Genomic DNA, 27908 nt, shown 5'->3' with positions numbered 1-27908 from the left:
TGGAGACAGTGCTCTGATTGAAGATGAGGATGTCCAAAGTGTGTGCTGAGGTTGTGATGAAGATATGAAAGGCATGCAGACGTTTGATCGTTTGATTGATTTTATTGTATTTCTTCAAGGAAGCTTTGCTGCTGTTGTCAGTAGAAACACTTTGTAGAGAAAAAAACTCAGCCTGCGAGACTTTCCCCTTGTTAAACATGCCCAACTTATTTTAGCGCCGTCACCATGGAAACCAAGCAAAGAGCATCGACATGGAAACCAGGCAAGAGCGAGCGAGCGCAGTAGTGGAGCACAACAATTAAACAAAGTAAGCGCGCGGTAGAAAAGCAAGCGAAGGGAACATTTATTTCCAAACTTTATTTTTGGACTTTTACACTTTTGTCTAATTGATGTCCAATGGAACCCCTTAAACATAAATTTAAATATCATTAAAAAAAAAAAACAACATTTACATCAGAAGTCTTTAGTTTGATGTTAGTTTGTGCACGTTTCTCTTTTGAAATTTTTGCTTGTTTAATAGTGGTATACGCAGAAATGTTTGTTACTTAAAACTCAAAATTAAAAAAAGCAATTAGCACCAAAACTGTTTTGTTATTTATTTTCTTTTTCTTAAACTTAGCGATCAGCACCTCGTCCCCAAAGAAGCGACCAGTCGTGTGGCGCCTCTGCTTGTGGGGGGCGGAACTTAGATGAGGAGGTCATTGTCCACATCCTCTGCAAAGACACAAAACATTTACGAGCGCATGTCAATATTAGTGGTGGGGTGGGGAAGAATAAATTGGAGGCTTTGTAATTTGTGTTTGAAAGACGGATTGAATTCAAATACAAAAAACAGTTGTTGCTGTTAAATCCTAGATGTCACTTGGGCTTTCGAACTAGCAAAACAAATCGAGAAGAAGAAAGTATTTCTGCCGTCTATAAGGACTAGCAAAGATAATGGTTTCGGACTTAGGTGGAAAGAAATGAGGGCATCCCCAATAATTTTTTTGCACGTTTTGGCTATTGTTAGCAGGTCTCGGTCCCTGTCTCCTACTGATAGTGTGTGAACACCGTAACTCTATTTACAACTTGCCAGCTGTCAAAACAAATCAAGACGTAGAAGGCTAATTAATGCTCGGGATGTTGTCAGTCGGGTGTGGGCTACTCACGCTCCTTGATGCCAAAGCAGGCGGCCCACTCCTCCAGGGCGATGTACTTGTCGCCGTCGGCGTCGCACTCCTCGAAGAAGCGCGTGGTGCAGTGCTCCATGGGAATGAGGGGGGCGCGCAGGGGCGCCAGCTCGCTGTGCGTCAGGTAGCTGTCAATCATACGAGCGCAGTACAGTCAAGCCCTGCTGTACCCACGGTCAACGGTCACGCACCCGCTAAAACGATAATCATTTTCTATGGGTTCTTACTAGAGGTGCAATGATTAATCGGCAACTGATCAATTATGAAATTAATCGACAACTATTTTGACAATTGATTCATAGCTTGGAGGCATTTAAACGGAATTGTTGGAATTTCAGCTATTTCTGTCATCCTTCATGAAAGAATACCAATTATCTTTTTTAATTTTTATTTTTTTTTTTGCCAACATCTCGTTTTCCCTTGGAAAACAGTGATCAACATTTTTGCCGATTTTCTAATGAATGTTACGGACCAAACCAGGAACTGAATCATCATCAATTTATGTGCATTTTCTGCAGTGTTGATTTGATAAAGGGATGGGAAATAAAACATTTTTTTAATTAATTCATTGATTAATCAACAAAATAATCAACAGACTAATCAATTATTAAAATAATCATTAGTTGTAGTTGCGGATGATCTGGAATGTACATCTCCCACATCCCCGCTATTTGATGACATGATGACTTCCCAAAAGTTTGTTCAAACTATCCTGTTGTCAACCTGTGCTTATGTTAGCAAATATCACGATATCCATAGTGTCTGCTAGCTGCTTTCCTGCTTTGGTGAAGTGACGTTCCCAGTATAGCGCTATTATACGCGATTAAAAATTTGGATGGTTTAATTTCCCTTGAACAAACACAACATACTAATGCTTTTAGATTTTTCTGGTTTTGATGGAGCCCGGTCTAATGCGATCATCCATAAACTGGGTGTCTGAATTTCTGAGCGCCTACCCGTCGGCGGGGTGTTGGTCCAGCTGTTTGAACTGCCAGTGCACTGGGAAGATGTACATGTTGTAGTTCTTGACGAAGTCGTGAGCCAGCAGGTCCAGGGTGTGTTCTCCCGCCTTCAGCCTCTTCTCGTTCTCGTAGATCTTCTTCACCTGTGACGCCCCAAGTCACGTGGTCAACGTACAACAAATAAAGCGCCATTTTCTTGACTTCTCAAAGTTGAAGTCGTGGCCAACCAATGACAGTTCTCCAGTAGTAGACAGTAGTTCTCCTTTTTGAAATACCCTGCTATAAAAAACTGCATAGACCAGCATGGTTTTGTTGGTTTTTTTCGTACTGGTCTTGCTGGTGTGTGTTTTTCAGCAGGGTCATGTCCTATTTTTCACTAAAGCTAAAGCTAGTTTTAAATCATTTTTAAGTTTGGACAATTTTCTGTAACTGATTCATCTGGCGTTAGTGGTGATCTGCGGTCTACTTTTGTGACTTCAATAAAGTCCTTCAACATTTACCAGCATTTCAAATACAAGCCGGCTTTTTCTTACATTGCTGTTCCGGTAGCAATACAAAATGGCGGGTTATAGGGCACCCAGCAACTTGCTGGCTTTCAAGGTTTTATCAGAGGCATAACAGAAGCGGTAAAATAGCTGTGTGAAAGGGAGTAGTGGAAAGTTGGGACTGGAGTGTGAAGTTTAACACCTTACACTCACTTTTTCTGTGTACAGTCGGTGTGAAAGGGGCAAGTGATTTCTACTGTGAAGGTGGCGCTACTGCGAGGCAGACTCACCCTGAGCTTCTGCTTCTCGGTCAGCAGGTTGTTGTCCTCGTCGCGCTCGTAAAGAGTCACCAGGACATTCTTCAGCCAGTCCCTCATACGAAGAGGAAATTGGTTCAGCTCGTTGTCCATGCAGGGCTCAATTTCTGCGCAGTCACAAAGACAGTGCAATGACTTTAAAATGGCAAGTGATGTGCTCTCGTTTTTTTGTGCCAATTAAAAGCCTTGTGCCTAGGTAGGACTGCTTTTGCTTTGGCCAACTCTTGATTTGACAAATCAGATCATCTGAGAATACATTTTTAGCGCAGCGACCAATCTCACTCCCACGTTGGTTTTTGGTCATTTCAAATATTTCATCGGAGCACCCACTCAAATAATATGACCTCCGTCCCTCTATCTTTAAAAAGTACAACTCTTTAACACATCCATACCTTTATGTCCTCAACAAAGTTGTTTTGCATAATATGCATTTTGTTTTGTTGAGTGGCATGTAAATTTGCGCGTCATCTGCATAAAAATGAAATGCGATGCCACGTTTTCGGAGGATTGCGCCAGGAGGAAGACCATAAGAAAGGTCCAAGAATGGAACCTTGAGGCGCTCCAGACCTGAAAGGGGTGGCGGAGGACTCTGCAACCCAAACACGAATATTAGATTGTTGAAATTATGTCAGGGGCGCATTTTAAACTTTCTGAGAACCCACAAATTGACGATCAAACTTTGACGCCATGCGGCACCCATATTAGACAGCATAGGGAGAAAGTTGAGAAATTTACAAAGGCCTACTCAAAATGATTGCAACCTATATAAGTGGCTGCAGTTTATTTCGTCTAACAACCACAAATCATCAAGAATCTTGGTTGACATCAAGTTTTTTTTCCCCCAAACCAACAACACAGGGCAACTCTTTTGTCCAGATTCCCCTGGATGAGCTTTTGATTATTGTGAACTTTGTAAGGATACAAATTTAGGTCCATGATCCAAATCTGCCAGAGTAATTCCTAAGGAATGTTTAGCTCCTGGCTGCGCTTCCAAATCGACTTGTTAAGACTGCGAGCGTCAGAGTCCCTACGGCATTTGCATTCCCAGCTACCCTAACTCTCAAATCTCATCCCGTTTGGACCCCTTGAAGTTCCAATCACTTCCTTTGGTGCTGAAGATATTGACCATCTGTAAATCAGAGTTTTGTCTGGATAACAAACAAAATGGATTGCCTGCAAATTGTCCTGGTCTTAAAAAAAAAAAAAAAAAAATCTCCACCTAAAAAGTCCCATTGGGACTCATTTGGACCAGATCTCAAGTCAGGGTTTTTTAAAGGACAAGCCCTGGAATTTGCCCAAAATAGCTGCTTTGGACAAAAATGTCTGACTTTGTGTTCAGTTTTGTGCTTAGATCTGTGAGACTTTTTCGTGTGTCCGGTTCTGAAAGATGTGTCTGTCCAGTTTCATGTTGATCGGTCAAACAGGCGTCAGGGACTACGGTCATTTTTTCTTCCCAGGGAGTGCTTCTGAGTGAGTTTTGGAAGGACTTGTGTTTAGTACCTATAAAGCGAGGGTACACCTGCTTTCAGGAATTGGTGTGTTCACCGTTCTTTTGTCAAATGGACAAACCCAAAATTAAAGCACTGTCCAATTCTTGGATCATAGTCATTCTGATGAGAACAGCTTTTGATGCTAATATTAACATGCTAGCAGGCTAATATTTAATTCACTAGAATGGTGGGAAGCGTCTCCATGTCAATGCCGCCAGCCTGTTCTCCACTTGAACCCCGCACTCCAGCCTAGTTTGAGTGTGTACACAAACGTGTTTGGACGCGTCTCAGTTGACAGAGTGCTGCAGCTGCTGCTGCTCGCACTTGGAAGTATTTTCACACTTGGCAGTACACAGCTACCTTGACTTACAAGTTGAATTTGTTCCATGACCAACCTTTTCACGCAATTTACTCATACATCAAATGTAATAACAAATTCATTGTTTAATCTGTTAATCTGCCATGAATCTGTTCCCGTCTCCAAAATGCCCGCACTACGTTATTAATAAAGAAAATTAACACTTTATTGAATACAAATACAGCGGGGTACCACATACTCACGGTTCGGTACATGCAGATTCACCTATTCGCCAATTTTTTATTTTTTTTTTCGTTCAAAATGTTTTTTTCATTATATATATTTTTTAATTTCTTCTTTTTTTTTGTCGAACATGTATCCCCACCTTTTCAAGAATTTTTTTTTAAGTATCAAGTATTCATGTGTCAGATGTCTACATTTAAGGGGCGTGGCTGAGTGAGTGACATCGGGAGCTGGAGTGAGTCAGAGTGGCTCCATGCTCCTTGCAAGTGTTGTCATTTTGTATTTTTGTGTTTGACTCTTATTTTTTTCCATGGTTTGTAAAGATTTCTTATAATCTTTATTTATCCCAGAAAGGCATTTTCATTTGTGAATGTTCTTCTTGGACGTTTTGTTGAAAGTAACATTAGCTTTATTCACATGGCTCAATTTTTGCGCGGTTAAGGTTCACCTTTGCAGGGTCCGATGTAGTCCAGGTGCAGCTTGTGACCCTTCTTGGTTCCCTCCAAGGCGCACTTGGCGGCGAAGAAGTGGCAGGAAGTGTCGTAGGTCTTGTTGTCGGTGCCGCAAACCTGAACGCGACAACGCAGCAGTGAGACGCAATGATTGTCTTCTCAATTCTTCATTTACTTTTGTTTTTTGTTTTTTTGCTTCGTTATACACTGGGATTTTCAACATTTAACCAGGACCTTTTGTGTGTGTAGCCCTTTGCCATTCCACCTGGCAGTTTTACCTGAACAAAAGGTGCACCAAAGTAAATTTGATGCTGTACTTGAACCATTTGGAGTATCGGCTCTTTTTGAAGATAACACTTTGATTTTTTTCTCCTCAACTGTCAGAATCTTTTTAAGTGCTACTGGCACTGAATTATGGAAGTTTGAATACATTGAAGGCCGTGGGTCGTCCGTGGGTCGGCCTTCTTTTATGTATTCAAACTTCCATAATTGAGTGCCAGTAGCACTTAAAACGATTCTGACAGTTGAGGAGAAAAATTCAAAGTGTTATCTTCAAAAAGAGACCAAAACTATGCCGATACTTCAAATGGTTCAAGTACAGCATCAAATTTACTTTGGTGCACCTTTCGTTCAGTCAAAACTGCCAGGTGGAATGGCAAAAGGTTAAACTGTAGTAACGAAATGCCTAAATTCAGTTCCAAGGCCTAAAAAAAAAGGCAAGCATTTGATATGCTCTGCACGGTACAATACGCCCAAATGGACGACAATTTTTTGGTATGCAGTTCACTTTGCATTGACGCTGCGTGTGTGCCTGTAGGGCGTTCACCTACTCACAGGTGTAACAGTATCAGGCTTCAAAGTGCAACTCATGGACGCAGTGAAACATGAAACCACTGGCATGAGCGGAGGATTTGAAAGATGAAAATTTGAAGAAGCACTGTCTTCATTCAAATCTCCCGTCTGTCTTAGTTTAGCTTTCGCCGCTGAATACAGCTGACTTGATTATATGATCGACACCTTTTAGTTCTTGGAGGTTCCTGGAGCTTATTGTGTTTTTGGATTTAAAATCTAAAATTGTCCTGGGCTAAATAATTATCTGGGCCGAAACAAGATTGTGCCGTTGGGGTAGTTGACGGATCCAGGAACCTTCAGCTGAGCTTCTGGAGGTCTACAGCTCTGAACAATTCCAGGAAGTACAAGTATCAAAAGGTAAATAAACATTCCTGGAATTTTAGGAGAAGGGCGAAAACTGGAACTATTGTCTGAATTGGGGTTCGGGCCAAAAGTAGATAGGGTTGGAGTAGAGGACACTACTTTTTTGAGGTCCAGGAACCTTTGGGGTACGGTCTGCAGCACTGAGCTGCATGCTTAATTCGGAACTGTTTAGTTCCAGGAAGTAGGAAGAAATGCGTCTTTATCGCTGTCTTTAGTTTTGTGTGACAGGCTTTGGAATGGTCGTCGGTGAGAACTGACGTGCTCAAACTGTCCCTCGGCGGGGTTGCAGGTGGAGGGGTCCTGACACACGCACATGGGGGTGTTGCTCTCGTCCACCTCGCACACTTTGCCCTTCTTGCACTCGTGCTGCAGGCATGGGTCTGGACAAAAACACATTATCAACGTCATCATCATCATCAAATCAGCATCGTTTTCCCCAAGTCAGCCTTTAACATCCTTTTCAAGGCACGTATTTCCTCCAAAATGCCCATTTAAGGCTCATAAAGGCATTGTTGGATCCCACATGATATTTTTAATCATGTTAAATTATGTAAATGTGATATATAAAGTGCAACAATTCCCTCGCCTATGTCACAAGTTGGACATCAGACAAAAAAAAATACAAGACACAAAATACACCAGTGTAGGAAAAATGGAAAATTGAGTTTAGTTTAAACATATACAAAAGCAGGCCTACACAAATATTTGGGAAACTGAAAATAATGAAGAGAAAAACCTTCAAAAAATATTGTAATATTCTGTGAGAAACACAGAAGAAATGTTAGGGGTAAAAGGGAACCTTTTCGGCCCAAAATACACAAATATGGGAAAAGTAGAAAATTTGTCCCAAAAAAATATATTAAAATGTTACACATAAAACACAAATATTGGAAAAATAGAAAAAGGTAAAGGACAATGTTAAAAAAAATGAAGAAATATTTATAAAAAATTTACAATATTGAAAAAATAGATCATTTTGATAAATAACCAAATAACTACATTAACTGACAAAAAAAGACTAACAACTTAAACTACCTAAATGTTCATAAAAACTGCTATCTGACAAATAATTCCGGTTTAAATAATTCCTCTATATTTCTGTGCAGTTCTTTTTTGGAGGGAGGGCATATTTATAAGTTAACATTTGGATTTTTGTGAAAAGATCCCATTTGGGTGTGTGTGTTGTGTTTGTGGTTCTTGCGGCGGGGTGCCGTACACTTTACGACTGCTGTCCACAATTCTGGCCCTGAACGTGTCATTTAGCTCGCGGTTTTCCCGCTTTGAATCTGCAGTCCAGACGAGCGTGTATCCAGTGGAATAGTGCGGTGAAATGTAGACGTGTGTGCAGTTGCGTGTGCGCGCACTCACTCTCGGCAACATCGTCTTCCAGCTCGATGGCCTCGTCAAACTCGCCGATCTCCACCTGCACCGGGTTGGTACCCACCTCCGCCTCCTGCAAAGCAGCAAAGGTCAAAGTTCAGACGGGAAGCCGATTAAGCAGCGGGAAGAATGTGCGAGCCCACTTGGAGGAAGTGGAACTTCGGAATCATAGTCTTCGAAATCGTTTACTTATTCCCGACTTCTGAAACACTTTACTGGATTTTTATATCGTTGGAAGTAGTTGGTTCTAGGATAGTTCTAGTTCTTGTAAAGTCTTTCCCATTATTGATCAAATGGTATGAAAATGACCCCAGCGGACTGAAATTGTTTTGGAATACTATTCAGGCGCAGTTAATGATGTCATTGCTGTGACCGATCAACATCGGCAGCAATTTGATCCGGTGGCCCGCGGGATGAATTTGAAAAAAATACCGTTGCCATCCTGCAGCCAAGTCAGGTTTTGCGAATGACTTTGCATGTAGACAATGGAACGCGTTCATTCCTGCATTTTCAGAAGTTTTTTTTCATTTTAAAACTGTAATAAAAACACAGCAATGACATTATTCAATAGAATTAAAAACTGTGTAAACAGTTTTGGTGACACTTGTATCAATTGACTGGCAGACAGATAAACTGTAAATGGTCATCTGTACAGTATGTCTAAAGAATACATGACAGTGTGTACTGTTATAGTGAATGTCTAAATGTGCTGCTGCACCGTTTGGGTTCAGATGTCATTTGCTTTAGGGGTTATGTGTTTCCCATTATTTGTTACGGTTAGCGTTGTGTTTCTTTTAACAAAAACACAACGTGTAATTGTCTTAGTTTCATGTAAACCCATGGGTAGCGAGTGATTCTCAGCAGAGCCAAGGTTTTATTTGCGAGCAGCGAGGCTTTGAGGTGGGAATGGCCGCATTCCAGAAGGTTCCGCCCTAAAGGAACCAGCCCGTGAGCGGCGGGACCCAAATGGCTGATGGTAACGAGCAGCTGCGTCTCCATGTGGTGATGCCTGAAAGACGTCAGCGTTTCCTGAGAGGTTCCATGAGGCTGCTTTTTCCAGCTGTGGTGTCTGTGGTCCTTCGGGAGCCAGTGCGGAGCCAGCGTTCACACGATAAAGTTCCTTTTTTTTTTTTTCCTTTGAAAACAACAAAACGCTTCCAGAACATTCTGTCTTGGCATTTGATTTCCTGCTGAATGACTTCCAAGTTGGAAGCGTCCTTCTGGTTTTTTTTGTTTTTCACATAAACGGAAATTTGGGATTTGAAAACCATGAAGATGATGGTGTGGATGATCGGGAATGAAAGTAAACATGGTGACATCATCGGGACCAGCTGGAGAATCAAAGCTCCAGCTTGATTTTAGGCCTCTTTTCAACATCAATGTTGAGAATGTTCCACAAAAGTTTAAAGGCAACTGGACTCTTCTTGGTTGTTGAAGACATTTCAGCTTTAGTCCAAAAGATTTATTTAGTTCTCAATATTAGGTGCAGAGTTCCTCATGAACTTGTATTCAACTTGGTTGAATTACCATGACTGAAAATCTACACAGACGTCCAGAATGTTGTGGTCGGTCCATGGTCTTTTTCTTGGATTCAGATTATAGATTCTTCCATGACTGCTGCTTCCTGGTTGCAACTGAGAGGAGAACTTGGGATCACATATGCAACCGTCTCCTTGCTGGACATCCACTGTTCCATCTGATCATTTTTCTTCCCGTAGACAAAAACAAGCAGGACGATTTGGATTTTGGTCTTCTTCTGAATGCAATCCTCTGACTGGAACGTTTGCAGTTTTAGAAAAGGAAAATGGCAGCATTAGGACCAACCGGCATCATGTTTTGGGTAGCAAAGCTCCATCTCGTCTCTTGGCCCACTTTCAAATCAACATCAGGAATGTTCTTGGTCGGTCCAGCGGATGATCTTTGAATTCCATGGTCCAAGTATTTCGAAACATTTACTTAGACTGAGCTCGATCAGATTCGCAAAACTCGTTGTTTCAAACTAAGGTATGTGATCATGAAGTAAAATGGGGATAATTGATTTGATAATCCAATCCTACCCAGGATCCCAATCAAATGCTCTTTCTTTCATTTCAAAATTCCATGGTGGAAATTAAGGTTAGTCTTCACCATTACCCATTTAGCAGACATTTATTTTCCAAGCAACTTTAAATAGCTCTTACAGCAAATCTCCCAAATGTATTTGGTTTAAAAGAAGTTACTAACAGCATAATCTTCTGATGGATGATATTTCAACAACCGCAAAATAAAAATGAAATGGGTGAAGGGAAAAAATACAAGTGGGATGAGTCTATGAATCCTTGAAGTCGACCTATCCAAAGACCTCAAATCCCGGTTCTGGTATCTGGATCAGATTGATGCTATCTGAAAGGTCTTGGAAAAACCCCAGTTAAAACTACAAAATCAATGTGATCCGGAATAGCAAAAAAAGGGATTACCAAATCTGGATCAGACTGAGTTTTTTGAAATACAAAGCCCTTGAGATTCTAGATGCTTCCGTGTGGTCTTCGTTCTGTTAATGCTGCTTTATGGTCGTCTTCTTCGAAGATTTTCGAACGCAATTGAGAGATTACTGGGAGGTGGTGGTGATGCAAAAGGCAACCTTCTCATTTCTGGGTGTCTACTGTACCACCTGATCTTTTCTCCCTTCATATAATATGGTCCGAAAACAAGCAGGAACATCTTGATTTTACTGACAAACTGTAAACACTGCGGAGGAACTTTTCTCCCGTATGACTGCTTGTGACTCACTTCAACAACTGAATCCTCCACCACGGGCTCATCCACCACCAACTCCTCATCCACCGCCAACTCCTCGTCCACCACCAGCTCCTCGTCCATCGGCTGCTCCTCGACTGCCACCAGCTCCTCGTCCATCGGCTTCTCCTCAGTCTGACAAACACCAGTAAAATTGCTTCAATTAAACAGGCAGTGCATGTGGAAGAAACTCCTAGAGCAGGCGGGCCCGAGTCCGGTCCTCGAGAGCCCCTATCAAGCTTGTTTAAGATGTCTCACTCCTCCAATACACTTGATTCAAATGATCAGGATCGCTATCAGACTTCTACAAAGCTAGCTGATGAGCTGATCATTTGAATCAGGTGTGTTGGAAGAGGGAGACATCTAAAATTGGCTGGAGGGGTTCTCAAGAATCTGACTTACCTGTCCTAGAGGAACATGACTACAAAGAACTTGTCCAAGAACTTTAAATTTGGAGTGATTGATTTAAAGTTCTCCATAAATACTGGTCTTTGAAAATATTCTAACAGAACTTTTGAGGTTTTTCTGATGAAGATGAGGACTTCACCATGATTGGTTGTCAGAGAGAGGACTTACAGGAGCTGCCATGGCATGTCCGGCCAGGCAAACCAGGAAGATGATCCACATCCTCATCTTCAGTGTCTGCGGACACAAAAATAAAAGGAGACTTTTTATTTGGATTTCAACACAAATGCTTTTAAACAAAAAAGTGAGAACCCGCAAGAGCCCTCAGATGATTCCTTGAGGAACACCTGTGGACCATTGTAAGGATTTTTACATCACAGTTTAATACATTATCCTTCTTAACTGCTATAGGGACCGAAGATAAGAAAGCACGGAGCATCTCTACTCTTGCTTAATGTTTTCTGAACATTCTCCCTGACAATGATACAAATAAGTTTGGAGAATATGTGCAGCACTTTGCAAACTTTAGTGAAGGTCCCCTGAGGACCTAATGAGGTGTTTTGGAACCTTTTAGCTCTTTTTTGCTTGACACAGAAACATGATTGCACGTTTGTTTTCCAAATGTTGAACAAGTAAGTATTCTGTCTTGTCTGTCCGAGGCCATGTGAGCTTTCATTGTTGAGGAATTGCGTCTGCCTCCATCTCCCATCAAATGAAGGATTCCATAAAAGCTCTTTTGTTTGGGTTGACTCCCGCTTTAGCGTCTCTATCGTGCAGACATCAGGAATGTACGAGGAACGCTTGCGGCCTGCTAAGTGCCGGCATCAAAGCATGAAAAAGCTCCTGCTGCTCCTCTGGCCTGCTTTCAACATCAACATCCGGAATGTTCTCCTCCTCGCTCCACCAGATGATCTGATCATCTTCTTTGAATTCCTGCCTCAGCAGGTTGAAAGTGTTCAGCATCTGTGAGAAGCCCCAGGGTTGTTTGGTCTGCCACATGAGAGAGGTTGCGAAGGTGAAGTGTACCTTTTGATTGAGCCACTGTTCTATATGTTGTCTTTGCCTGATGGCCAGGGTCCCAATTTTTCAACAAAAGAACTTCTGTGTTATAGGGCTGTTCGATTAAGCGATTTTGAACCGAAATCAAATTTTCTGGATCAAACGATGTTAAAAACGTTCAAATCGGCACGTTCGATTTTTTTATTTTTGGTGTATCTAAGCCATCGTAGTTTCCTCTGCATTTCCGCTTCCTCCCACGGGCACGCATACCGGAAAAACTACAACACCATCCATGGCTACCAGCGATTCTGCTATGTAAGTAAAATGCTGTTAATCCCAATGGATTGTTCTGTGTGTATTAAGTTAAATTGACTGGCATTTTGAGTTCAAAGAAAGAAAAATTAAGATTAGTTAAAGACATTCAAAATACTTCATTTTTCATTATTTTTTTATTTTACAAAGAAATCGTAAACGTAATCGAAAAATCGGGTTTGAGAGAAAATAATCGGGATTTTCTTATTAGGCAAAATCGAACAGCCCTACTGTGTTCCCACGAGACGAAAGCATACAATTGTCCAAAATGTACTCAAATGATGATGAAGATGATGATGATGATGATGGTCAGCGAGCATGTTTGTTTGTTTGTTGGTGGAAAGTTCCAGAGTGGGAACGTTGCACACAAGGCAGCATCTCTTCTAAAAATAGCCGGAAAGCAACATTGAGTAGAAAAAAAAAAAAAAGATCTCATCCGAGTGTTTGACTTGGAGGAACACCACCATCCTCATTGGGCGAGGAGGAAGAGAAGGAGGTGACGCAAGTACCAAACAAAGTGTTTTATTTGGAAAAGGCCCAGTCGCTCTCATAAAGTAGCTCTGTGCTACACAAGCCTGTTTGATTTGCTGCTGGACTCGGTAGTGTCAGCATGCCAGGAAAACTGCCCGACACGCACAGAACGAGTGCTGTGCTTTCAAGGCGAGATTGACGCAAATATGGTCGTCTCCTCGCCATAAACATCCTGACGTCTGGATGCACGAAGGGGGAAGTTCACCAAATGTCTCAACTACTACTCCACTGCCACCATCACCTTTGAAAAAGTGCTCCGTCACAACTTAATAAAAGATAATGTGCTAAATACTGTATAATAGTGAAGGGTGATAGAAGACATGATTCAATATGATAAAGATGATTTTTTGGGGCAATTTTTGTTCCTAGACCAATAGTTTGTGATTTTTTTTTATTTATTTTTTTTAAACACATTACAATAACTGCCCGTGTAACAATTTTTAATGTTTTTATAACATATTAGTGAAGACAAATGTCATGACTGAAGCTATGTGAAGTACTTCAACAGAAGTGCTGCTAACGCTAAAACTGTTGCTAAAGCAGGCTAGCAGTTGCCCATTACTTCGTTCCAACTGCGTGTACCACGTCCACGGCTACTAATGCTTACATTAATGATTACTGAGCAGCTAACCTCCAACAAGTGAAAGTGGTGAAATAAGTTACTTAGTTTTGATGCTGAAAACACTGGAGACCTTCAAGTAGTGCTGTTTTTTTGTGTGTTTTTTTTTCAGGTGTGGGGACAAAGGCTCCACAGTCCAGAAAGAAAGAAGAATAGAAGGTAAGATGAGCTCAGCAGAGTGGAAAAGTAACCTGAGAACCTTTCATCCTCCCTTCAACTTCATTCCTCTTTTACTTTGACTCTCCACTGAGATTCTCATCCATCTGCCTCAATGCCCGTTTTTCTCCAGCGATGTTAATATACGCGAACGTACATGTATATGCACTGCTAGTGGCTCGGAGCTAGGCTAGGCTCCAGCTCAACTACGATCAAAATGAGAAACACTATAGAAAATGAATTGAACACTTATACATTAACACGAGAGTGGGAAACATGGCCTTAAAGCGGAAGTCAACCCAAGCATAATTTTTTCAAGAATATGTTCCCAGCAGGCCCACTAGTTGAAACACAGCATTCTGATTAATTTTGCGTTTGTGGATTATAAATTAAGTAGCAAAATGCATTTGTTTTTACCCATCTCTGGGGGTGGCCAATTTGTCTTCTGTCGACGGAAAATTACATCACAACTGCTTACAACGACCAATCACAGCTGACCTGTTCCCTGAATCTGAGCCGTGATTGGTCGCTGTGAGCAGTTGTGATGTCATTTTCAGTCGACAGAAGACAAAATGGCCGCCCCCAGACATGGCTAAAAACGAGTGGATTAACACTTATTGCACAAACGCAATATTTATCAGAATGCCCTGTTTCAACTAGTGGGCTTGCATAAAACATATTCTTGAAAAAAATATGTTTGCGTTAACTTCTGCTTTAAAATCACAAAAATCGAGTTTCCTTTTCATGTATTTTCTTCCTTGTGAAAAAGTCCATTTTATTACTGTTATTAGTGCAGTTAATAAGATGCTAGTGGTGGTGGTGGTGGTGGTAGGCGGTGCATGTTGGAATTACAGCAACAAGCATGCACCCGCTCGCGTCGCTTCAATCGCACATAAACTTCATGTCAGCAGAGTTTGGGAGACGCAGTGCACACCTGACGGAACGTGTACCACTCCCACAATCGAGAACCCACCCTACACCCTCAGCACTTTCCCAGGGAATGACTCACCAGAACAAAAAAGTGTGCCGGGTGCGAAAATTGGGAAGAAGAAGCAACCTCAACAAATACGACGACTGCTGCATTTAGGTTTTGTTTTGTATACGACTCTAAAAATGACTATGACAATTCAGGTAGATTGATTTTTAAAGATTTCTAGGTTCAATAAATATTTGGATTAGGTGATTGTTGACGAACAAACACTTTGACTTGATTTGAATTCTTTGGGCTCTATGTTCGTAGACATTACGTCAACAACGGGGCAGAGATGTCAGCAGATAGGGTGCAAGCGCAAGGCTCGCTGCGCATGAATGCCAATTTGGCAGACCACCCCTGGCAGGGTGATAATTTGGTGGCAGAAAGTTGATCTAGATTTCAAACTACGTCAAATCCTGGCGCAAGGTAGACCAGCAGTCAATGCGATTTTGGTGGATTTGATGTCTCCCTCAAGACTCAGTTACGTCACATTTAAATAGCACGAGAGGAGCCGCTTTGATTGGCGGTGACTTAAATGCCTGTAAATACTCCCCACAGTGGCGCAGCCCGCCCGCCTGCGGATCCGCTGGGCTGCGCTCGTCCGCAAAATGACCAAGAACCGGTCGGACCACACAGCAGTGCCACCTGCCGCGCCACATTCATGCCGTTCATAAAAATAGGGCCAGTTTGTGTGTTGTGTGGGCCTATTGGGGAAAGATGACGTTTTAACAACTTGGAACACGTTTTTCAGTGAAAACGCTTTGATCCCATTTGGGAGCGCTTGAATCGCTTACCTGGACAAACAAATGCTTTGATTTGATTTGAGCTTTTTGGGGAGGAATCTTTCGGGATTCCAATTGGACGTCTTACTGCAAATTTTCATAATCCTTGACGTTTGTAAGTCCGAAAGCAAGTGAGTGGGTTGCCATGACAACCTGCATTCCTTCACATGGGAGGGAATGCCAGGCTGAGATGTCGCCTGTTTGCTTGTCCTTTTTCCTCAAGTCTTTTCTTGGCATTCCAAGTCAAACGTCTGACTCAGGACAAATCACACCCCCCCCCGACCCCAAACCCTCCCCCACACGCACCACCACCCTCACCACCCATGCCCCCCTGCACCCCCCTGCCCTGCTTCCCCCACTGCCGATGTGGCAAACAATCTTCATCCCGTAGCAACTCTTTCCTTTGTTGTTGCTCAGCTGCTTTTCTCCAAATGTTCAAACCTTCTTCCATTTTTTTTTTTCTTTTTTGTCAAGTTACATGTTGACAACAAACATCTGAAGATCTACAACAATGTCATGTTGATGTTTTGCGTGATTAAGCGTAATTGAGCAGAAGGTAGCTGTCAATCAACAAAACAACAAAAAAAGCAGGGGTGGAAGTATTTTCAAAGTCTTACCTTTGGGAGCAGAGACGCAGCGCACAAGTTAGCGTGAAGAAGATCTTTGAGGACTTCTGAACGCGTCCCACTGTGGACATGTACTGTGGTAGGACGCCTCCCCCCCCCCCCCCCTTCCATTCCCCTCGCCCCCACTTTTCCCTCTTCTTACCCCGCCTGGTGGGAGAGGCCAAACTGCGACCACAAATTGAGCTGCTCTTGTTGACATTTCAGACCAAAGTGCTGCTAAAAGAACATCAAAATAACTCATGTGCGTCCCAACGCCAAGTCGATATTTATGTCATCCAGCTGAAAAATTTGATGGAACTCCAACTGTACAGACAATTTTTGCAGGGCACAGGGACAAAGAACAGACTGGTTGCCAGTCAATGTCAGGACTAATAGACAAAAAAAGGACTGATGTTGGTTTTTACTTGGCGGAAAATTGCACATTTAAAAAAAAAAAAAAAAAAAAGGGAAGGTTTTAGAATGTGATTTTTTTTCAAGATATTGTAGACACAACATTTTTTCAAAATATTTAGCATTTTCTAAATTATGGTTTATTTATTGTTTTCTTAAAATTGCGTATTTTTCTGTGTGGAAAAAAAAAAAAAAGATTCAAGCATTGGTAATAACAAAACACTCAGGACCAGGTTCCCCCAGAATTTGTGCGGACGCAAACTCGATTTCTCACACAAACCGATGCAGCCGTGACCTGGATTGCGCCAGTGCGCATTCTGGGAAAAAGATATTTCAAATAAAGCAGCGCCTTGAGATACCAGTTGAATTCATTTGCTAAACTTTTTTTTTAACTCAAAATGCTCCTACAGTGGGACCTCAATTCAACAGACCCGCAAACAGTGGACTCCGAATTTTAATGGAGAGAAAAAAGTGTCCAGTCCACTCAAAAGGCCCCTTTAGTGCAGTAGCTGTCAAAGTCTATTAGTTCCAGAATCAGCAGCAAGTGGCGCAATCAACAGACCAAGACTGGTCACGTGTTTCCGGTTGTACTGCTGTTGCCACTGATGTACAGTAGATGAGAGCAGGCTCACCTAACGTGGTGGCACATGGACATTAGTTTAGCATCGCCTTAGCTTAGCATCGCCGTAAGCGCTTAGCATCGCCGTAAGCGCTTAGCATCGCCGTAAGCGCTTAGCATCGCCGTAAGCGCAGCTCAAAGGAGCGTGTCGTATCGACCTCAAGCACTAGTCACGGACATGTCTTTCCAACATTCTATTTTTGCTACAGTGTGCAGTTATTTTTTGTCAAGCTCTTATCTATGGGGATTCAATCGGAACAGATGTGAAAAAAGGAAATACATTAACGTGTCTCATGTATGCGACTAGTTGCGCGCTTCCCCGCTACAAGCAACAGTGGGACAAGTAGGGACGAAATTAAAAACTTTTCAAACAGTTTCAAGCTTTTTTATGTTTAGTTACAATAATTTTGTGCTGTACGGACTGTTTTTAGGCCACGAAAAAAAACGACTTAATTTAACGGACAATCAGCCCAAATTGGTCTCTTAAAGCCAGGTTCCACTGCATCTAAAATCATCTTTCCCATTTGAAATGCATGGAAATGTAAATAATCCCGCCAACAACATAAAACAATATGTAATGTGTCTCGTAATAGTTTTGTTAGAGTTGCTTGCTGCTCTAATGCTACCGGAGACAAATTCCTTGTATGTTTTAACATACATAGCCAGTAAAGATTCTGATGATAGTATTGTACTTTATAAACGCAATTCAATTCAGCTCAAATCTGTTGAATTCAATTTAGTTCAAGTGAACGAGTTAACTGATGTCACACCTGAAATCCCTCATGGAGGTCGTTAACATGTTTCCAATGACATAATACATCGTAATTTCTGAAGTCAGACAGAAGCAATCAAGCGTGCCATCCGTCTGATCCCTGATGACAGGAACAGCTGGATTGGGGGACGCGCAACGTGGCGTTTTCCATCCTGCTTGGAAGCTTCCAGAAAGGCTGAGGAGAGGGAGGGAGGTGAGACAGGAAGGGAGGGGCTCACACTGCCATTTTTTTTTCTCTGCCAGACTGGCCATTTTTTTGTCTCCCTCATTTATTTACCTCTTTACCTCCTCCTCCCTTCTTTTTCCTCGCCGGTGTGCCGACGTGGCGTCAGGACAGGTTGGTGCAAGGTGGCGTCGCCACGTGACTGAGAAGTAAAAGGTCACGTGTGTTTGAAAAAAATGGCCAGGTGTGATGATCATCAAATTTTCAAGAAAAGTATATATTTTTAACGATTTTTTTGCATGTTTTCAAGAAAAAAATGTGATTCGAGTCCTAATTTTACAACAAAAAATTATGCTGTATTTTTACAAGTGAAGGAATGACATCTCAGGAGAACTTTTTGTGTTTTGGTAACTGATGTTTGTTTTATCATTACTTAGTTACTGTATTGTATTTGTAATGTTCATTCTTGTACTTACTTTTAAACTGTCATGTAGGTTGTTGTGTAGTTCATTTGTTTATTAGTTATTTAGCAGGATTAACATGTTACTGAAAAGCCAAATAAAGGTGTGAATTGGCTTGTGTGTTTGTAACGTGCATTACTGCCATCTATTGGACGGGAGTGAAACATGTTGATTCTTCAGTCAAAGCAGTCTGTATTTTTCGATTGCGATTGTTGGACCTTGGAGGTCATTTATTTTCAATTTTGCTCGTTGGAGTCCAAGTGACTCACCACATCCACTAGATGGGGAAATAGAGAGGGGGAAATCATGTGTGTGTGTGTGTCTGTAATGCGTGGCATGGCTCAGGTGGTGGAGTGGCTCATCTTTCAACTTGAAGGTTGCTGCTTCGATCCTCAGCCCTTGTGACCTTGTCCAAGTGTCCTTGAGCTGAACCCCCAGTTGCTTCTGATGCGTCATCAGTTGGTGAATGAGGAGATGGCATTAAAGCGCCTTGAATAATACCTTCAAGGTAGAGAAGCGTGAAAATGCATTTTCCACAAGTGCGTGTGTGTGCCTTGCGCCCTAAAGCGATTTCAATGGTGGAGTCAAATGTTTGTCATATTTTATGAACATGTTGGAACATGCTGCACACACTCGCACGCACACGTTGACATGATCGCAACTGGGGGAGTGAAAGAGTTTGTGGATGCGGATGAAATCTTCCAGACACAATCAACCGAGCAACAATGACATGTTGCGATCAGATTAAGCACTGTTTGGAGGCTAGAGTGTTACCGTGACGACGACATGCCTTCACTTGTTTGCGCACGCATGGGACAAAAGACAAACAAGGTCCTCATCGTGCCGGAGAACAAGCGGAGGAAATTCTGAAGGTCCTCTGGGGACATTAAAAGTAAATTTCTTCTGTCATATTGTCTTCTGCTATAACCTCTGACCGGCTTTTCTCAACTGCAGCCAAGCGTTCTGTCGCCCCCTGCTGTCTGTTTTCATTATGCTCGGAAAAAACGCAGAACCAAGAGCTTTCAAACCCTGGTGATGGTCGTCTGTGGGGTCGCCAGATGATCTGTTGACCTTCTGATGATGTATTGTTCATCTTCTGAGATAACCTCTTGATGATCTTCTGAGATTTGCTCTTCAGCGGACCTTAGTATTGTCTAGTGGACATATTTTGGCTGTTCACAGAGTGACATCCAAATGATAGAAAATGTTCTGCTGTAATGTGTTCTCTAGTGGACTTCGTTTCTCAGCTGGAAATGACAAATGTGTGAAAACAGACAGTTATCAGTAGACATTCTGTTGATCAGTCAATCAAATGGCATTAGTACATCAATACATCAGTACATCAAAATACAGTCAACTCCCCATCGTCAAGGTTGGAAATAAAGGGATGGAGGCAGTTGACCTAGATGCCACAAAGGCTGTTGCTTTTGTCATACTACCATTTAAAAGTAATTTGGCATCAATGAGAGCATGAGTCGCTCACAACCTGTTGAGGGTGTACCCTGCCTCTCGCCCAGTCAGCTGGGATAGGCTGCAGCACATCCACAACCCGTCAGGAGGAAAAGCGCTACAGAGAATGGACGGATGAGAGCAATAGAATCCGACCACATTTGGCGGTCTCGAGAAGGAGCGCTGGAGTAAGCCGACAAAACTGTTATCGGCAGCATACATATGATACAGAGCGTGATTTGATTTATCACAAATGTTATTCGCAAAATAGAAAGAGAAGTGGTCCTAAAATAGGACCCTGTGGGACCCCCTTTGCTAAGGTGATTTGGTCAGAGACAATGATCCATTGCTGATCTTCTGTGATGTGCTCCTTGGTGGACACTAGTGCCAGTTGGCATCTTTTTGTCTCCAGGTGAGCGGGACAAATGTGCAAAAGAAGACCAAAAAAATTGGTGACTTTCTAACTTCCTCCTGATGACATTTTGCAAAATGCTCTTGTAGACACCTTGTTTTTTTTAATTCCGAAGAGGTATAGATAAGACAATGCAATATTAGATTTTTAAGGAGAGAGTGCCCTGCATAAGAAGCAAGACTCAAAAGGTTGTTGACAGGGCCTATTTATTTGACGTTTAGAGCTTTAGTAGCTCTTTATATGTATAAAAGTAGAAATGTCAAAACATGTAGGACCAGTAGCAAAATTATGTACAAATGAAATTTGAAGTGTTTGATGTGATTCTTGGTGCTTGTCAGTAAACTTTGGACCTGAAAATGGAGGAAAACATGAAGGAATACTTTAGTGGGATTACGAGCCGATGCATCTTTTTGGGGCTGGATGAGGGAACGTGCATTTTACCTGGCGAAGGAGGACAAGGCCAGGATGCTGAGCAGGAACTGGAGGCCGTAGAAGCAGAGCAGCACCAAGCCCAGCAAGAACTCCAGACGTAGAACGAAACTTTGCAGAATCAGGAAGTAGACGGACAGCGTGACACACGGCAAAAGCAGGAAGAGAGACACCGCCGTGGTCACTGCGTGCTCGCACAGGTTGCCCTTCCAGCCTGACATGCACACAACACGGTTATAACCTCTCTCAACCGTCTCAATCCACATCAAGAAGCTTTGTCTTTGAAAAACACTGTGAAATGGCCAACGTAAGTTTAAAAAGGAAGTCAACCCAAACATATATTTTTCCACAAATAGACCCACTAGTTGAAATACGGCATTCTGATTAATATTGCATTTGTGGAATATGAGAAATCCACCCGTTTTTAGCTAGCTCAGGTGGCGGCCATTTTGTCACTTCTGTCGACTAAAGATGACATCGAGGTTGCTCAGGGCTCAGATAACGACCAATCATGGCTCAGCTTCAGAAAACAGGTGAGCCGTGATTGGTCGTTATCTGAGCCCTGAGCAACTTCGATGTCATCTTCAGTCAACAGAAATGACAAAATGGCCGCCCCCTGAGATGGCTAAAAGCGAGTGCATTTTGCTGCTTAACTTATATTCCACAAACGCAATATTAATCAGAATGCCGTATTTCAACTAGTGGGCCTACATAGACAATATTCTGGTAAAAAATATGTTTAGCTTGACTTTCCCCTTCAAACCAACATAGCAGACTTCCAGTTGTGTTTCGGGCACGGCTTCTTGAGACTTTTTTTGTGGGTCTACTCATGATAGAGGATTCTACCAAATTTTAAGTAAAACTGGCTTCAGGGGCTGAATTCTTTTTTTCTTTTTTTTTTTTTTTTTTTTTAATTTCTGGAGTTACCTACCCTGTCCCACGGAATGTCATTAAAAGGACCCGTTGGAAGAAAACATCCCGAGTTCAGCGTTAGCACCCACCGTAGAAGATCCGCAGAGTCTCCAGACCGAGAAAGAGAACCAGCAGCGCCACGTCCAGAATCAGATTACTAGTCGGATAGGGCAGCAAAAGGCCTGCCGAAAAGAAGCAGAAGAAGATATTGAAGAAACCTGTTGACGCTCGCAGTAGTTGACATTTTGCAGACGGACAACCTTTATAGATGAACATGAGGACGTTTGCCAGGAAAAAGGCGGCGAAGTACCAGCAGTTGAGGTAGAGAAGCACTTGCAGGGGAGTCGACGACAGCTGATGGTGCACGTCAAGGTCACGCGCACCATGTCAAGCACACACACAAGCAAAATGACATCACGTGAAGGATACGATTGGTTGGCTGCCTGTAGACAAACAATGGCATCACAGTCAAAACAAGAGCATGAGTAGCATATGAAATGCATAGCGCCTCACGCCGTTGCATTATTTTGAACAGACTAAGCTTATCTTTACTGCAGGGGTGGGGAGTAACAGAGTACAAATACTATGTTACTCCAAGTAGATTTTTTCAGGTATCTGTACATGAGAAGGTACTTTTCTGCCAACTTTTTGCTTTTACTCTGTATATTTGACCACAGATACAGTACGTATGAGTGCAATTAGTGATCGAAATAAATTTCAGGTCATCAGCTGTAAGCACATATAGTTGATCAAACATGACAGGCAATTGGGAGTCAACCATCTCCTGATCTACATTGGTTTGTGTAGCGTGGTGCACAAAGGATTTGTTTCAGTCTTTTGAGTTGGATTTGGTCTTGTCTGTAGAACACAAAAATAGAACATCTGAACTCTTGTAGGTCAGAATCAGACATTGCAGCCTATATGTCATGAGACGTTTTCACCCCTACATTACTTTATATTTTTTAATTAGTAAAACTGTGAATATTTTTCCACGTTCATCTTTTTCATGTGTTTTTAATTTACAGTACTTCATGTGTTAATGAAATATTGAAGTACTCTGTAGTTTATCTAGTTGTTAGTACAAATGCTATAAAACTGTCCTGAAATAACAAAAACAAAAATTGTGATTTATGCCACATTGCCCAGCCCGACTTTCTTTTCCTTACTTTGTCAAAACAGGCTCAAAACATTTTTGAACCACCATGTATGACGACATATTGTAAAAATGAAATAAAATAAAAATGGTAAAACGAGAAAGGGCGAAATCCATCTTGGGATCTTTAAGACATCTTTAAAACATAGTACTGTACGTACTATTGTCATTTCCTGCTTTCAACTGTTCATTTGCTCATTGCTTAAGTAATTATTCATCATTCATCAGTCATTATTAAAGCGTTATTTCTCTCTTAATGGTTTTCTCTTTTTTCTTTTAACTCATTTTACCGTGAAGCCAAACCAGAGACAGGAGTTGTAAATCAGCTGTGGCTTGAAACCCGAATGTGTCATATCTCTTTTGTACAAATAATGGTGAATGCATTTTGTCTGTTCAATAAACAATTCTATATTACCAAAAAAATACATTTGACAGGCAGGAATTTTAACCAGCGAACTTTAACAATCATGATGTGACGGATTCAGAGAAGCATGTTATTCCCTACCCATGGCCAAGAATGATTGATGGTAAAAACGTTTTTCTGTGTTAGCATGTTAGCAAAAATCTCAGTATAAATTTAAAACACACATGCAATTGACATATATATATATTTTTTAGTTATAATTCGCTGATTATTTTTTATTAGTCAATTCACAACATTAGCAAAGCTATGAGAGCACGTTTTGATAGGATAGATATGAAGAAAAAAGGAAGAGATTATTTTAGTCGATAATTTTGTATGTAGATTTTTTTTTTCATTGGGCCAATTATGGAATCTGTTTTTTTTATATATGGCACTGACTAAATATGAATGCTTACTTTTTACTTGTAATTGTCGAGTTCATCTCGGACTTTTTTATATTTACTTCAGCAAAGGACCTGAATCAGAACGTTCGATTTCGCGTCTATATTTTGTATTTTTACCAAATGTACCTGAACAAAAGTGGCGTAAAGCGAATTAAATTTGCTTGATAACATTAGCTTCCGTACCGCAACTTGTTAGCTTCCGTACCGCAACTTGTAACATTGGGTAGTTTGTGTTTTGTACAGTTTACAATCGACGATCAGTGTTTTGCTTTTTTCCAAGTATTGCAGTGTGAATATATCTTACGTGTTGATTTTCATTATCACATTAGAATGCGTTAAAACTCATCACGTGGTAGCACTTCACATTAAAAGATCTCATGTAACTGTAACCTTCAAAATATAAATATAATTGCCGACTTTCTTGTGAACGACGATAAATTTATTTGATCGGTTGAGAGACCGAGCTACTTACCGGGCGCCATTTCTGGTTACCGTGGAAACAGCTTGGCGGAAAAGACACTTCTTCGCTTGTCCGCGTAACTGGCCGGGCATTGTATTACTGTCCTCTACTGAATGAAAGAAGCATTGCTAGGCGTTTTTAAAGTACGATATTTTTTAAACCTCATGTTTTTTAAATATATAAATGTTTAGTCCCTCATCGCGTCGGGTGTGTTTTTGGGTTTCAAGTAAAAAAAAAAAAAAGAAAAGAAAAACTAAGAAATCTCGAAGTCGCTGATTGGCCAGGACGTGGCGTTTGGTTGATGTGGCACTGCCGCTTCTGCGCAGCCGCAGTAGCGCTCTCTCCTGACAGTAAGATGGCGGCTGTCAGGATGTGCTCAGCTCTGTTGTCGTTTTTCCTTCTCAACATTTTTTACGGCCTCGTCACCGCCTTGTACTTCCACATAGGGGAAACGGAGAAGAAGTGTTTCATAGAAGAAATCCCAGATGAGACGATGATCATCGGTGAGCGTCCTGGCGGCGGGGATGCTACCTTGCTAATGCTAACCGCTAGCCCGCAAACTTTGAGATTCAATTAATCGTTTTCGTCAAAGTTGCTCGACATTTCTTAAAGTGTGATTTTAAACCCTGAAATGACAGTCCAACTATCTGTCATTTAAGTTAGCTGTACTTCAGCTGTAATGTCATTTCAATATGAAAATGTTCCCCTTCAAGTTATATTGTACTTTGTTGAAGTTCACTATGGCTTTTAATAACTGAGGGGCACAATACGTATTAAAACAGAGACTATTTGCGTGGTGACACTTTATTGTATGTGATTGTGACGAAAAGGAGAAGGGCATTTCTATTGACATTAATCTAGTATGTGTTTTCAGGCAACTATCGTACTCAGCTGTACGACAAACACAAAGAGGAATATCTCCCGGCCACTCAGGGGCTGGGCATGTTTGTTGAAGTCAAAGACCCCGAGGAAAAGGTTCGTTATTCGACATGAAACTCGCTCCTGACAGATAGGATTTCTATGTTTTGCTGTGAAGTAATGGCTACAAAATAAAAACCAGAGAACTCTTTTCTCAAATATCAAAACATCATATTTGAATTTAAAATTAGTTGCGTTTGAAATATTATGAGTTTAACTGAAGGAGGAGACCAGCCTTTTCTCATCCGTTTTTTAAGAAAGTTTCCCAGAAATAAATGTGTCCTCACTCACAGTCGCACAAATACTGAAATTACCAAAAATATTTCTCCTAATTGCCCGTGTGTGTCTCTGTGTCTGCATGTGTGTGCGCATTTTTTTTTCCCCCAATGCAGGTTATCCTATCCCGACAGTACGGCTCCGAAGGAAGGTTCACCTTCACTTCTCACACGCCAGGAGAACATCAGATCTGCCTGCACTCCAACTCTTCCAAATTCTCCCTCTTCGCCGGAGGCATGCTGGTGAGGATGCGCTGCACAACGCGACCGCACTCAAGCTGCCATTTGCTTTGACCTGCATCTGCCGCTTGCCCACAGAGAGTCCACCTGGACATCCAGGTGGGCGAGCACGCCAACAACTATGCCGAGATCGCCGCCAAAGACAAACTGTCGGAGCTGCAGCTGCGAGTCAGGCAGCTGGTGGAGCAGGTGGACCAGATTCAGAAGGAGCAGAACTACCAGAGGGTCAGTGGAGATTAGAAATCATGTTTAGGAATATTGCAGTGTTTCCCAACCTATTATTAATATATATCATATATAATTACTTATTATTAGTCGTAGTAGTATTAAAATCTTAAACCTAGTGATGTGCTTCTCGGGTCGAATCCCTGAAGTGTGTGCCGAGTAATGTAGATGAGTGGTTCTTGAACGGCGGGTCGATTCCCGTGTTGATGACGTAAGTGGTGACGTTTTGAAGCCCCGCGAAGCTTCAGGTGTACCACGTGATGATTCACTAGGTTTCGAGTGTACAGTAGTTTGAAATAAAAGCGGCAGTGAAATGCTTCCAAATCTATACAAACTTGCGATCTCATATCTATGCTTCATCATACCCGTGCTTCATCAGTACCATGTGAAAGAGTTTTTTTAAAAGCAGGTGAAATTCTTTGCAAAAAAAAGAAACCGCCTGAGTCCAAAAACTTTTGGGGGAAAAAAATTATTGTTTTTAAATAAAAAATGAAGAAACACTATTTTACCTCCAAATTTCACATTTTCACTTGTTGCATAAGCACAAACATAAAGAAAGTAACACAGAACAATTCATGTTGAAACACTCTTCAAATAATATTTTTTGTATTCGGAGCATGATTTACACTCCACCGTTTTATTGCAAGCACCAAGCATGTTATACATTTTTCTGTCCACCTAATGGCATAGTCGAAATTAATAATCTTGAAGCCCCTACGTGTGTGAAGGGCTTGACTGCTTTATGGGGCTTCATTTTGCCATCACTACTTAAACCCCACCCCAAAAGACTACACTGACGTCAGCTATTACGGATAATGCTCCTTTAATGTAGCCCAGTGGCATAAGGTAATTGTGGGGAATACACAAGTCGTGAAAAAAAGGCCATTTTGATCATTCCTGCGGCAATTTCTGGAAAGTACTGATGTCTATGTGCGTTCCCTGTTCACCGCGTGTCTCCTACAGTACCGTGAAGAGCGCTTTCGCCAGACCAGCGAGAGCACCAACCAGCGCGTCCTGTGGTGGTCCATCGTGCAGACTCTCATCTTGGTGGCCATCGGTATATGGCAGATGAGACACCTCAAGAGCTTCTTTGAGGCCAAGAAGCTGGTCTAAACGCTCGCTGGATCGCGCGTGCGTTGATTGCGTGTGTTCCAAGTCTATGAAGAGATGCAGTACAGAGCAGATTTGCGATGCACAAAAGTTACTTGAGACCATTACTAATATTTATGATTTCCTTTCGGACGGAAATATTTGGATCATCCATTGAAATGTGAAGCGGCCCACGGCATCGTGTGTTAATGGATTATTTCAAAAGTCGCCGCTGACAACTGGCAGACCTGCGTTGCGTTCATCATGGCGATTCGTGTGACATTGTTATGCGTGATCACGGCACATTTGAACTCATGTCAAACTATTTCATTTTAGTGGTTTAAACCCCCCCCCCAAAATAAGATTTGCTTGTGAAGTTTCAACAGCTGAAATGTGAAAAACGAGTTACTGCATCCAGTGTGAATGTTCACTTTGCTGTTTTTAATGTTCTCTACATTTAATCTATGCAGGAGGTTGAATTCATCAGTAGTATGACACTGTCAAGTTTCTTTCTGGAATGTTTGAGTTTAGAAAATACTGAAAAGTTGTTGTTTTTTTTGTTTGTTTTTTTTTAAATGAGGGTTGATTTTTTTTTTTTTTCCCTTCAATACAGCACTCATGTTAAAGGTTTTGGCCCATTTTGCTCTTTAACAGAAAATGAGTTTTTAATACTTTTGTTGTCACAGAAATTTGATACTAAATGTAATGATTTAAAAGATGTTGAAATAAAAGGAAGTATTTCACCCATTAGGTTTACTGTCCTTAATTCCAGAAACAGCATGGCTTCCATGAATGTAAAATGTTCAGTCACTCTGACTCATAGAAACAAAGCTACCTTGCCTACCAATAAAGTTGTACTTTATAGTGGTACTTGGAGAGTTATTATTGATGCCGCACTTTGTGTCAAATGTTTTAGAGCTGATGTTGTAATTTTTTTTTTGGTAG

The 27908-nt window shown here is 41.5% G+C and overlaps 3 protein-coding genes and 1 long non-coding RNA gene across 6 annotated transcripts in view; 2 read left to right on the top strand and 2 right to left on the bottom strand.

Moving 5' to 3' along the window:
- Nucleotides 1–18638, top strand: part of LOC147151289 (uncharacterized) — a 30021-nt gene extending 11383 nt beyond the window's left edge. Inside the window, exons 4-6 of one of the 3 annotated variants that reach the window (XR_015082063.1) lie at nucleotides 13765–13811; nucleotides 18081–18163; nucleotides 18303–18638. This is a non-coding gene — a long non-coding RNA (uncharacterized LOC147151289). Of the gene's footprint in view, nucleotides 1–13764; nucleotides 13812–14719; nucleotides 15430–18080; nucleotides 18164–18302 lie in introns of those variants that run through there. The other 2 variants (XR_015082064.1, XR_015082065.1) reach the window with 2 other exon arrangements.
- sparc (secreted protein, acidic, cysteine-rich (osteonectin)) lies at nucleotides 83–16273 on the bottom strand. The gene is made up of 10 exons (XM_086014394.1): nucleotides 16181–16273; nucleotides 11363–11428; nucleotides 10781–10921; nucleotides 8000–8084; nucleotides 6890–7011; nucleotides 5413–5533; nucleotides 2907–3040; nucleotides 2126–2274; nucleotides 1149–1297; nucleotides 83–714 (listed from the first exon to the last, which is right to left on the bottom strand). The coding sequence occupies exons 2-10, from the start codon at nucleotides 11417–11419 to the stop codon at nucleotides 686–688; spliced, it is 987 nt and encodes a 328-aa protein (XP_085870520.1). The 5' UTR covers nucleotides 11420–11428; nucleotides 16181–16273; the 3' UTR covers nucleotides 83–685.
- Nucleotides 18639–20644: 2006 nt separating the features above from the next.
- On the bottom strand, nucleotides 20645–24690 carry tmem216 (transmembrane protein 216). Its single transcript, XM_086022377.1, has 6 exons — nucleotides 24229–24690; nucleotides 22226–22239; nucleotides 22057–22150; nucleotides 21886–21978; nucleotides 20897–21098; nucleotides 20645–20805 (listed from the first exon to the last, which is right to left on the bottom strand). The coding sequence occupies exons 1-6, from the start codon at nucleotides 24236–24238 to the stop codon at nucleotides 20790–20792; spliced, it is 429 nt and encodes a 142-aa protein (XP_085878503.1). The 5' UTR covers nucleotides 24239–24690; the 3' UTR covers nucleotides 20645–20789.
- Nucleotides 24503–27710, top strand: tmed9 (transmembrane p24 trafficking protein 9). Its single transcript, XM_086022368.1, has 5 exons — nucleotides 24503–24719; nucleotides 25091–25191; nucleotides 25527–25652; nucleotides 25728–25874; nucleotides 26838–27710. Exons 1-5 carry the CDS (start codon nucleotides 24518–24520, stop codon nucleotides 26985–26987), a joined length of 726 nt encoding a protein of 241 aa, XP_085878494.1. The 5' UTR covers nucleotides 24503–24517; the 3' UTR covers nucleotides 26988–27710.
- The last annotated feature ends 198 nt before the right edge of the window (nucleotides 27711–27908 follow it).

This window comes from Filicampus tigris, chromosome 2, assembly GCF_054856515.1.
Source record: "Filicampus tigris isolate MCC_2025a chromosome 2, RoL_Ftig_1.0, whole genome shotgun sequence".
NCBI classification, from domain to species: domain Eukaryota; kingdom Metazoa; phylum Chordata; class Actinopteri; order Syngnathiformes; family Syngnathidae; genus Filicampus; species Filicampus tigris.
This window is presented reverse-complemented; position numbering and strand designations above follow the sequence as displayed.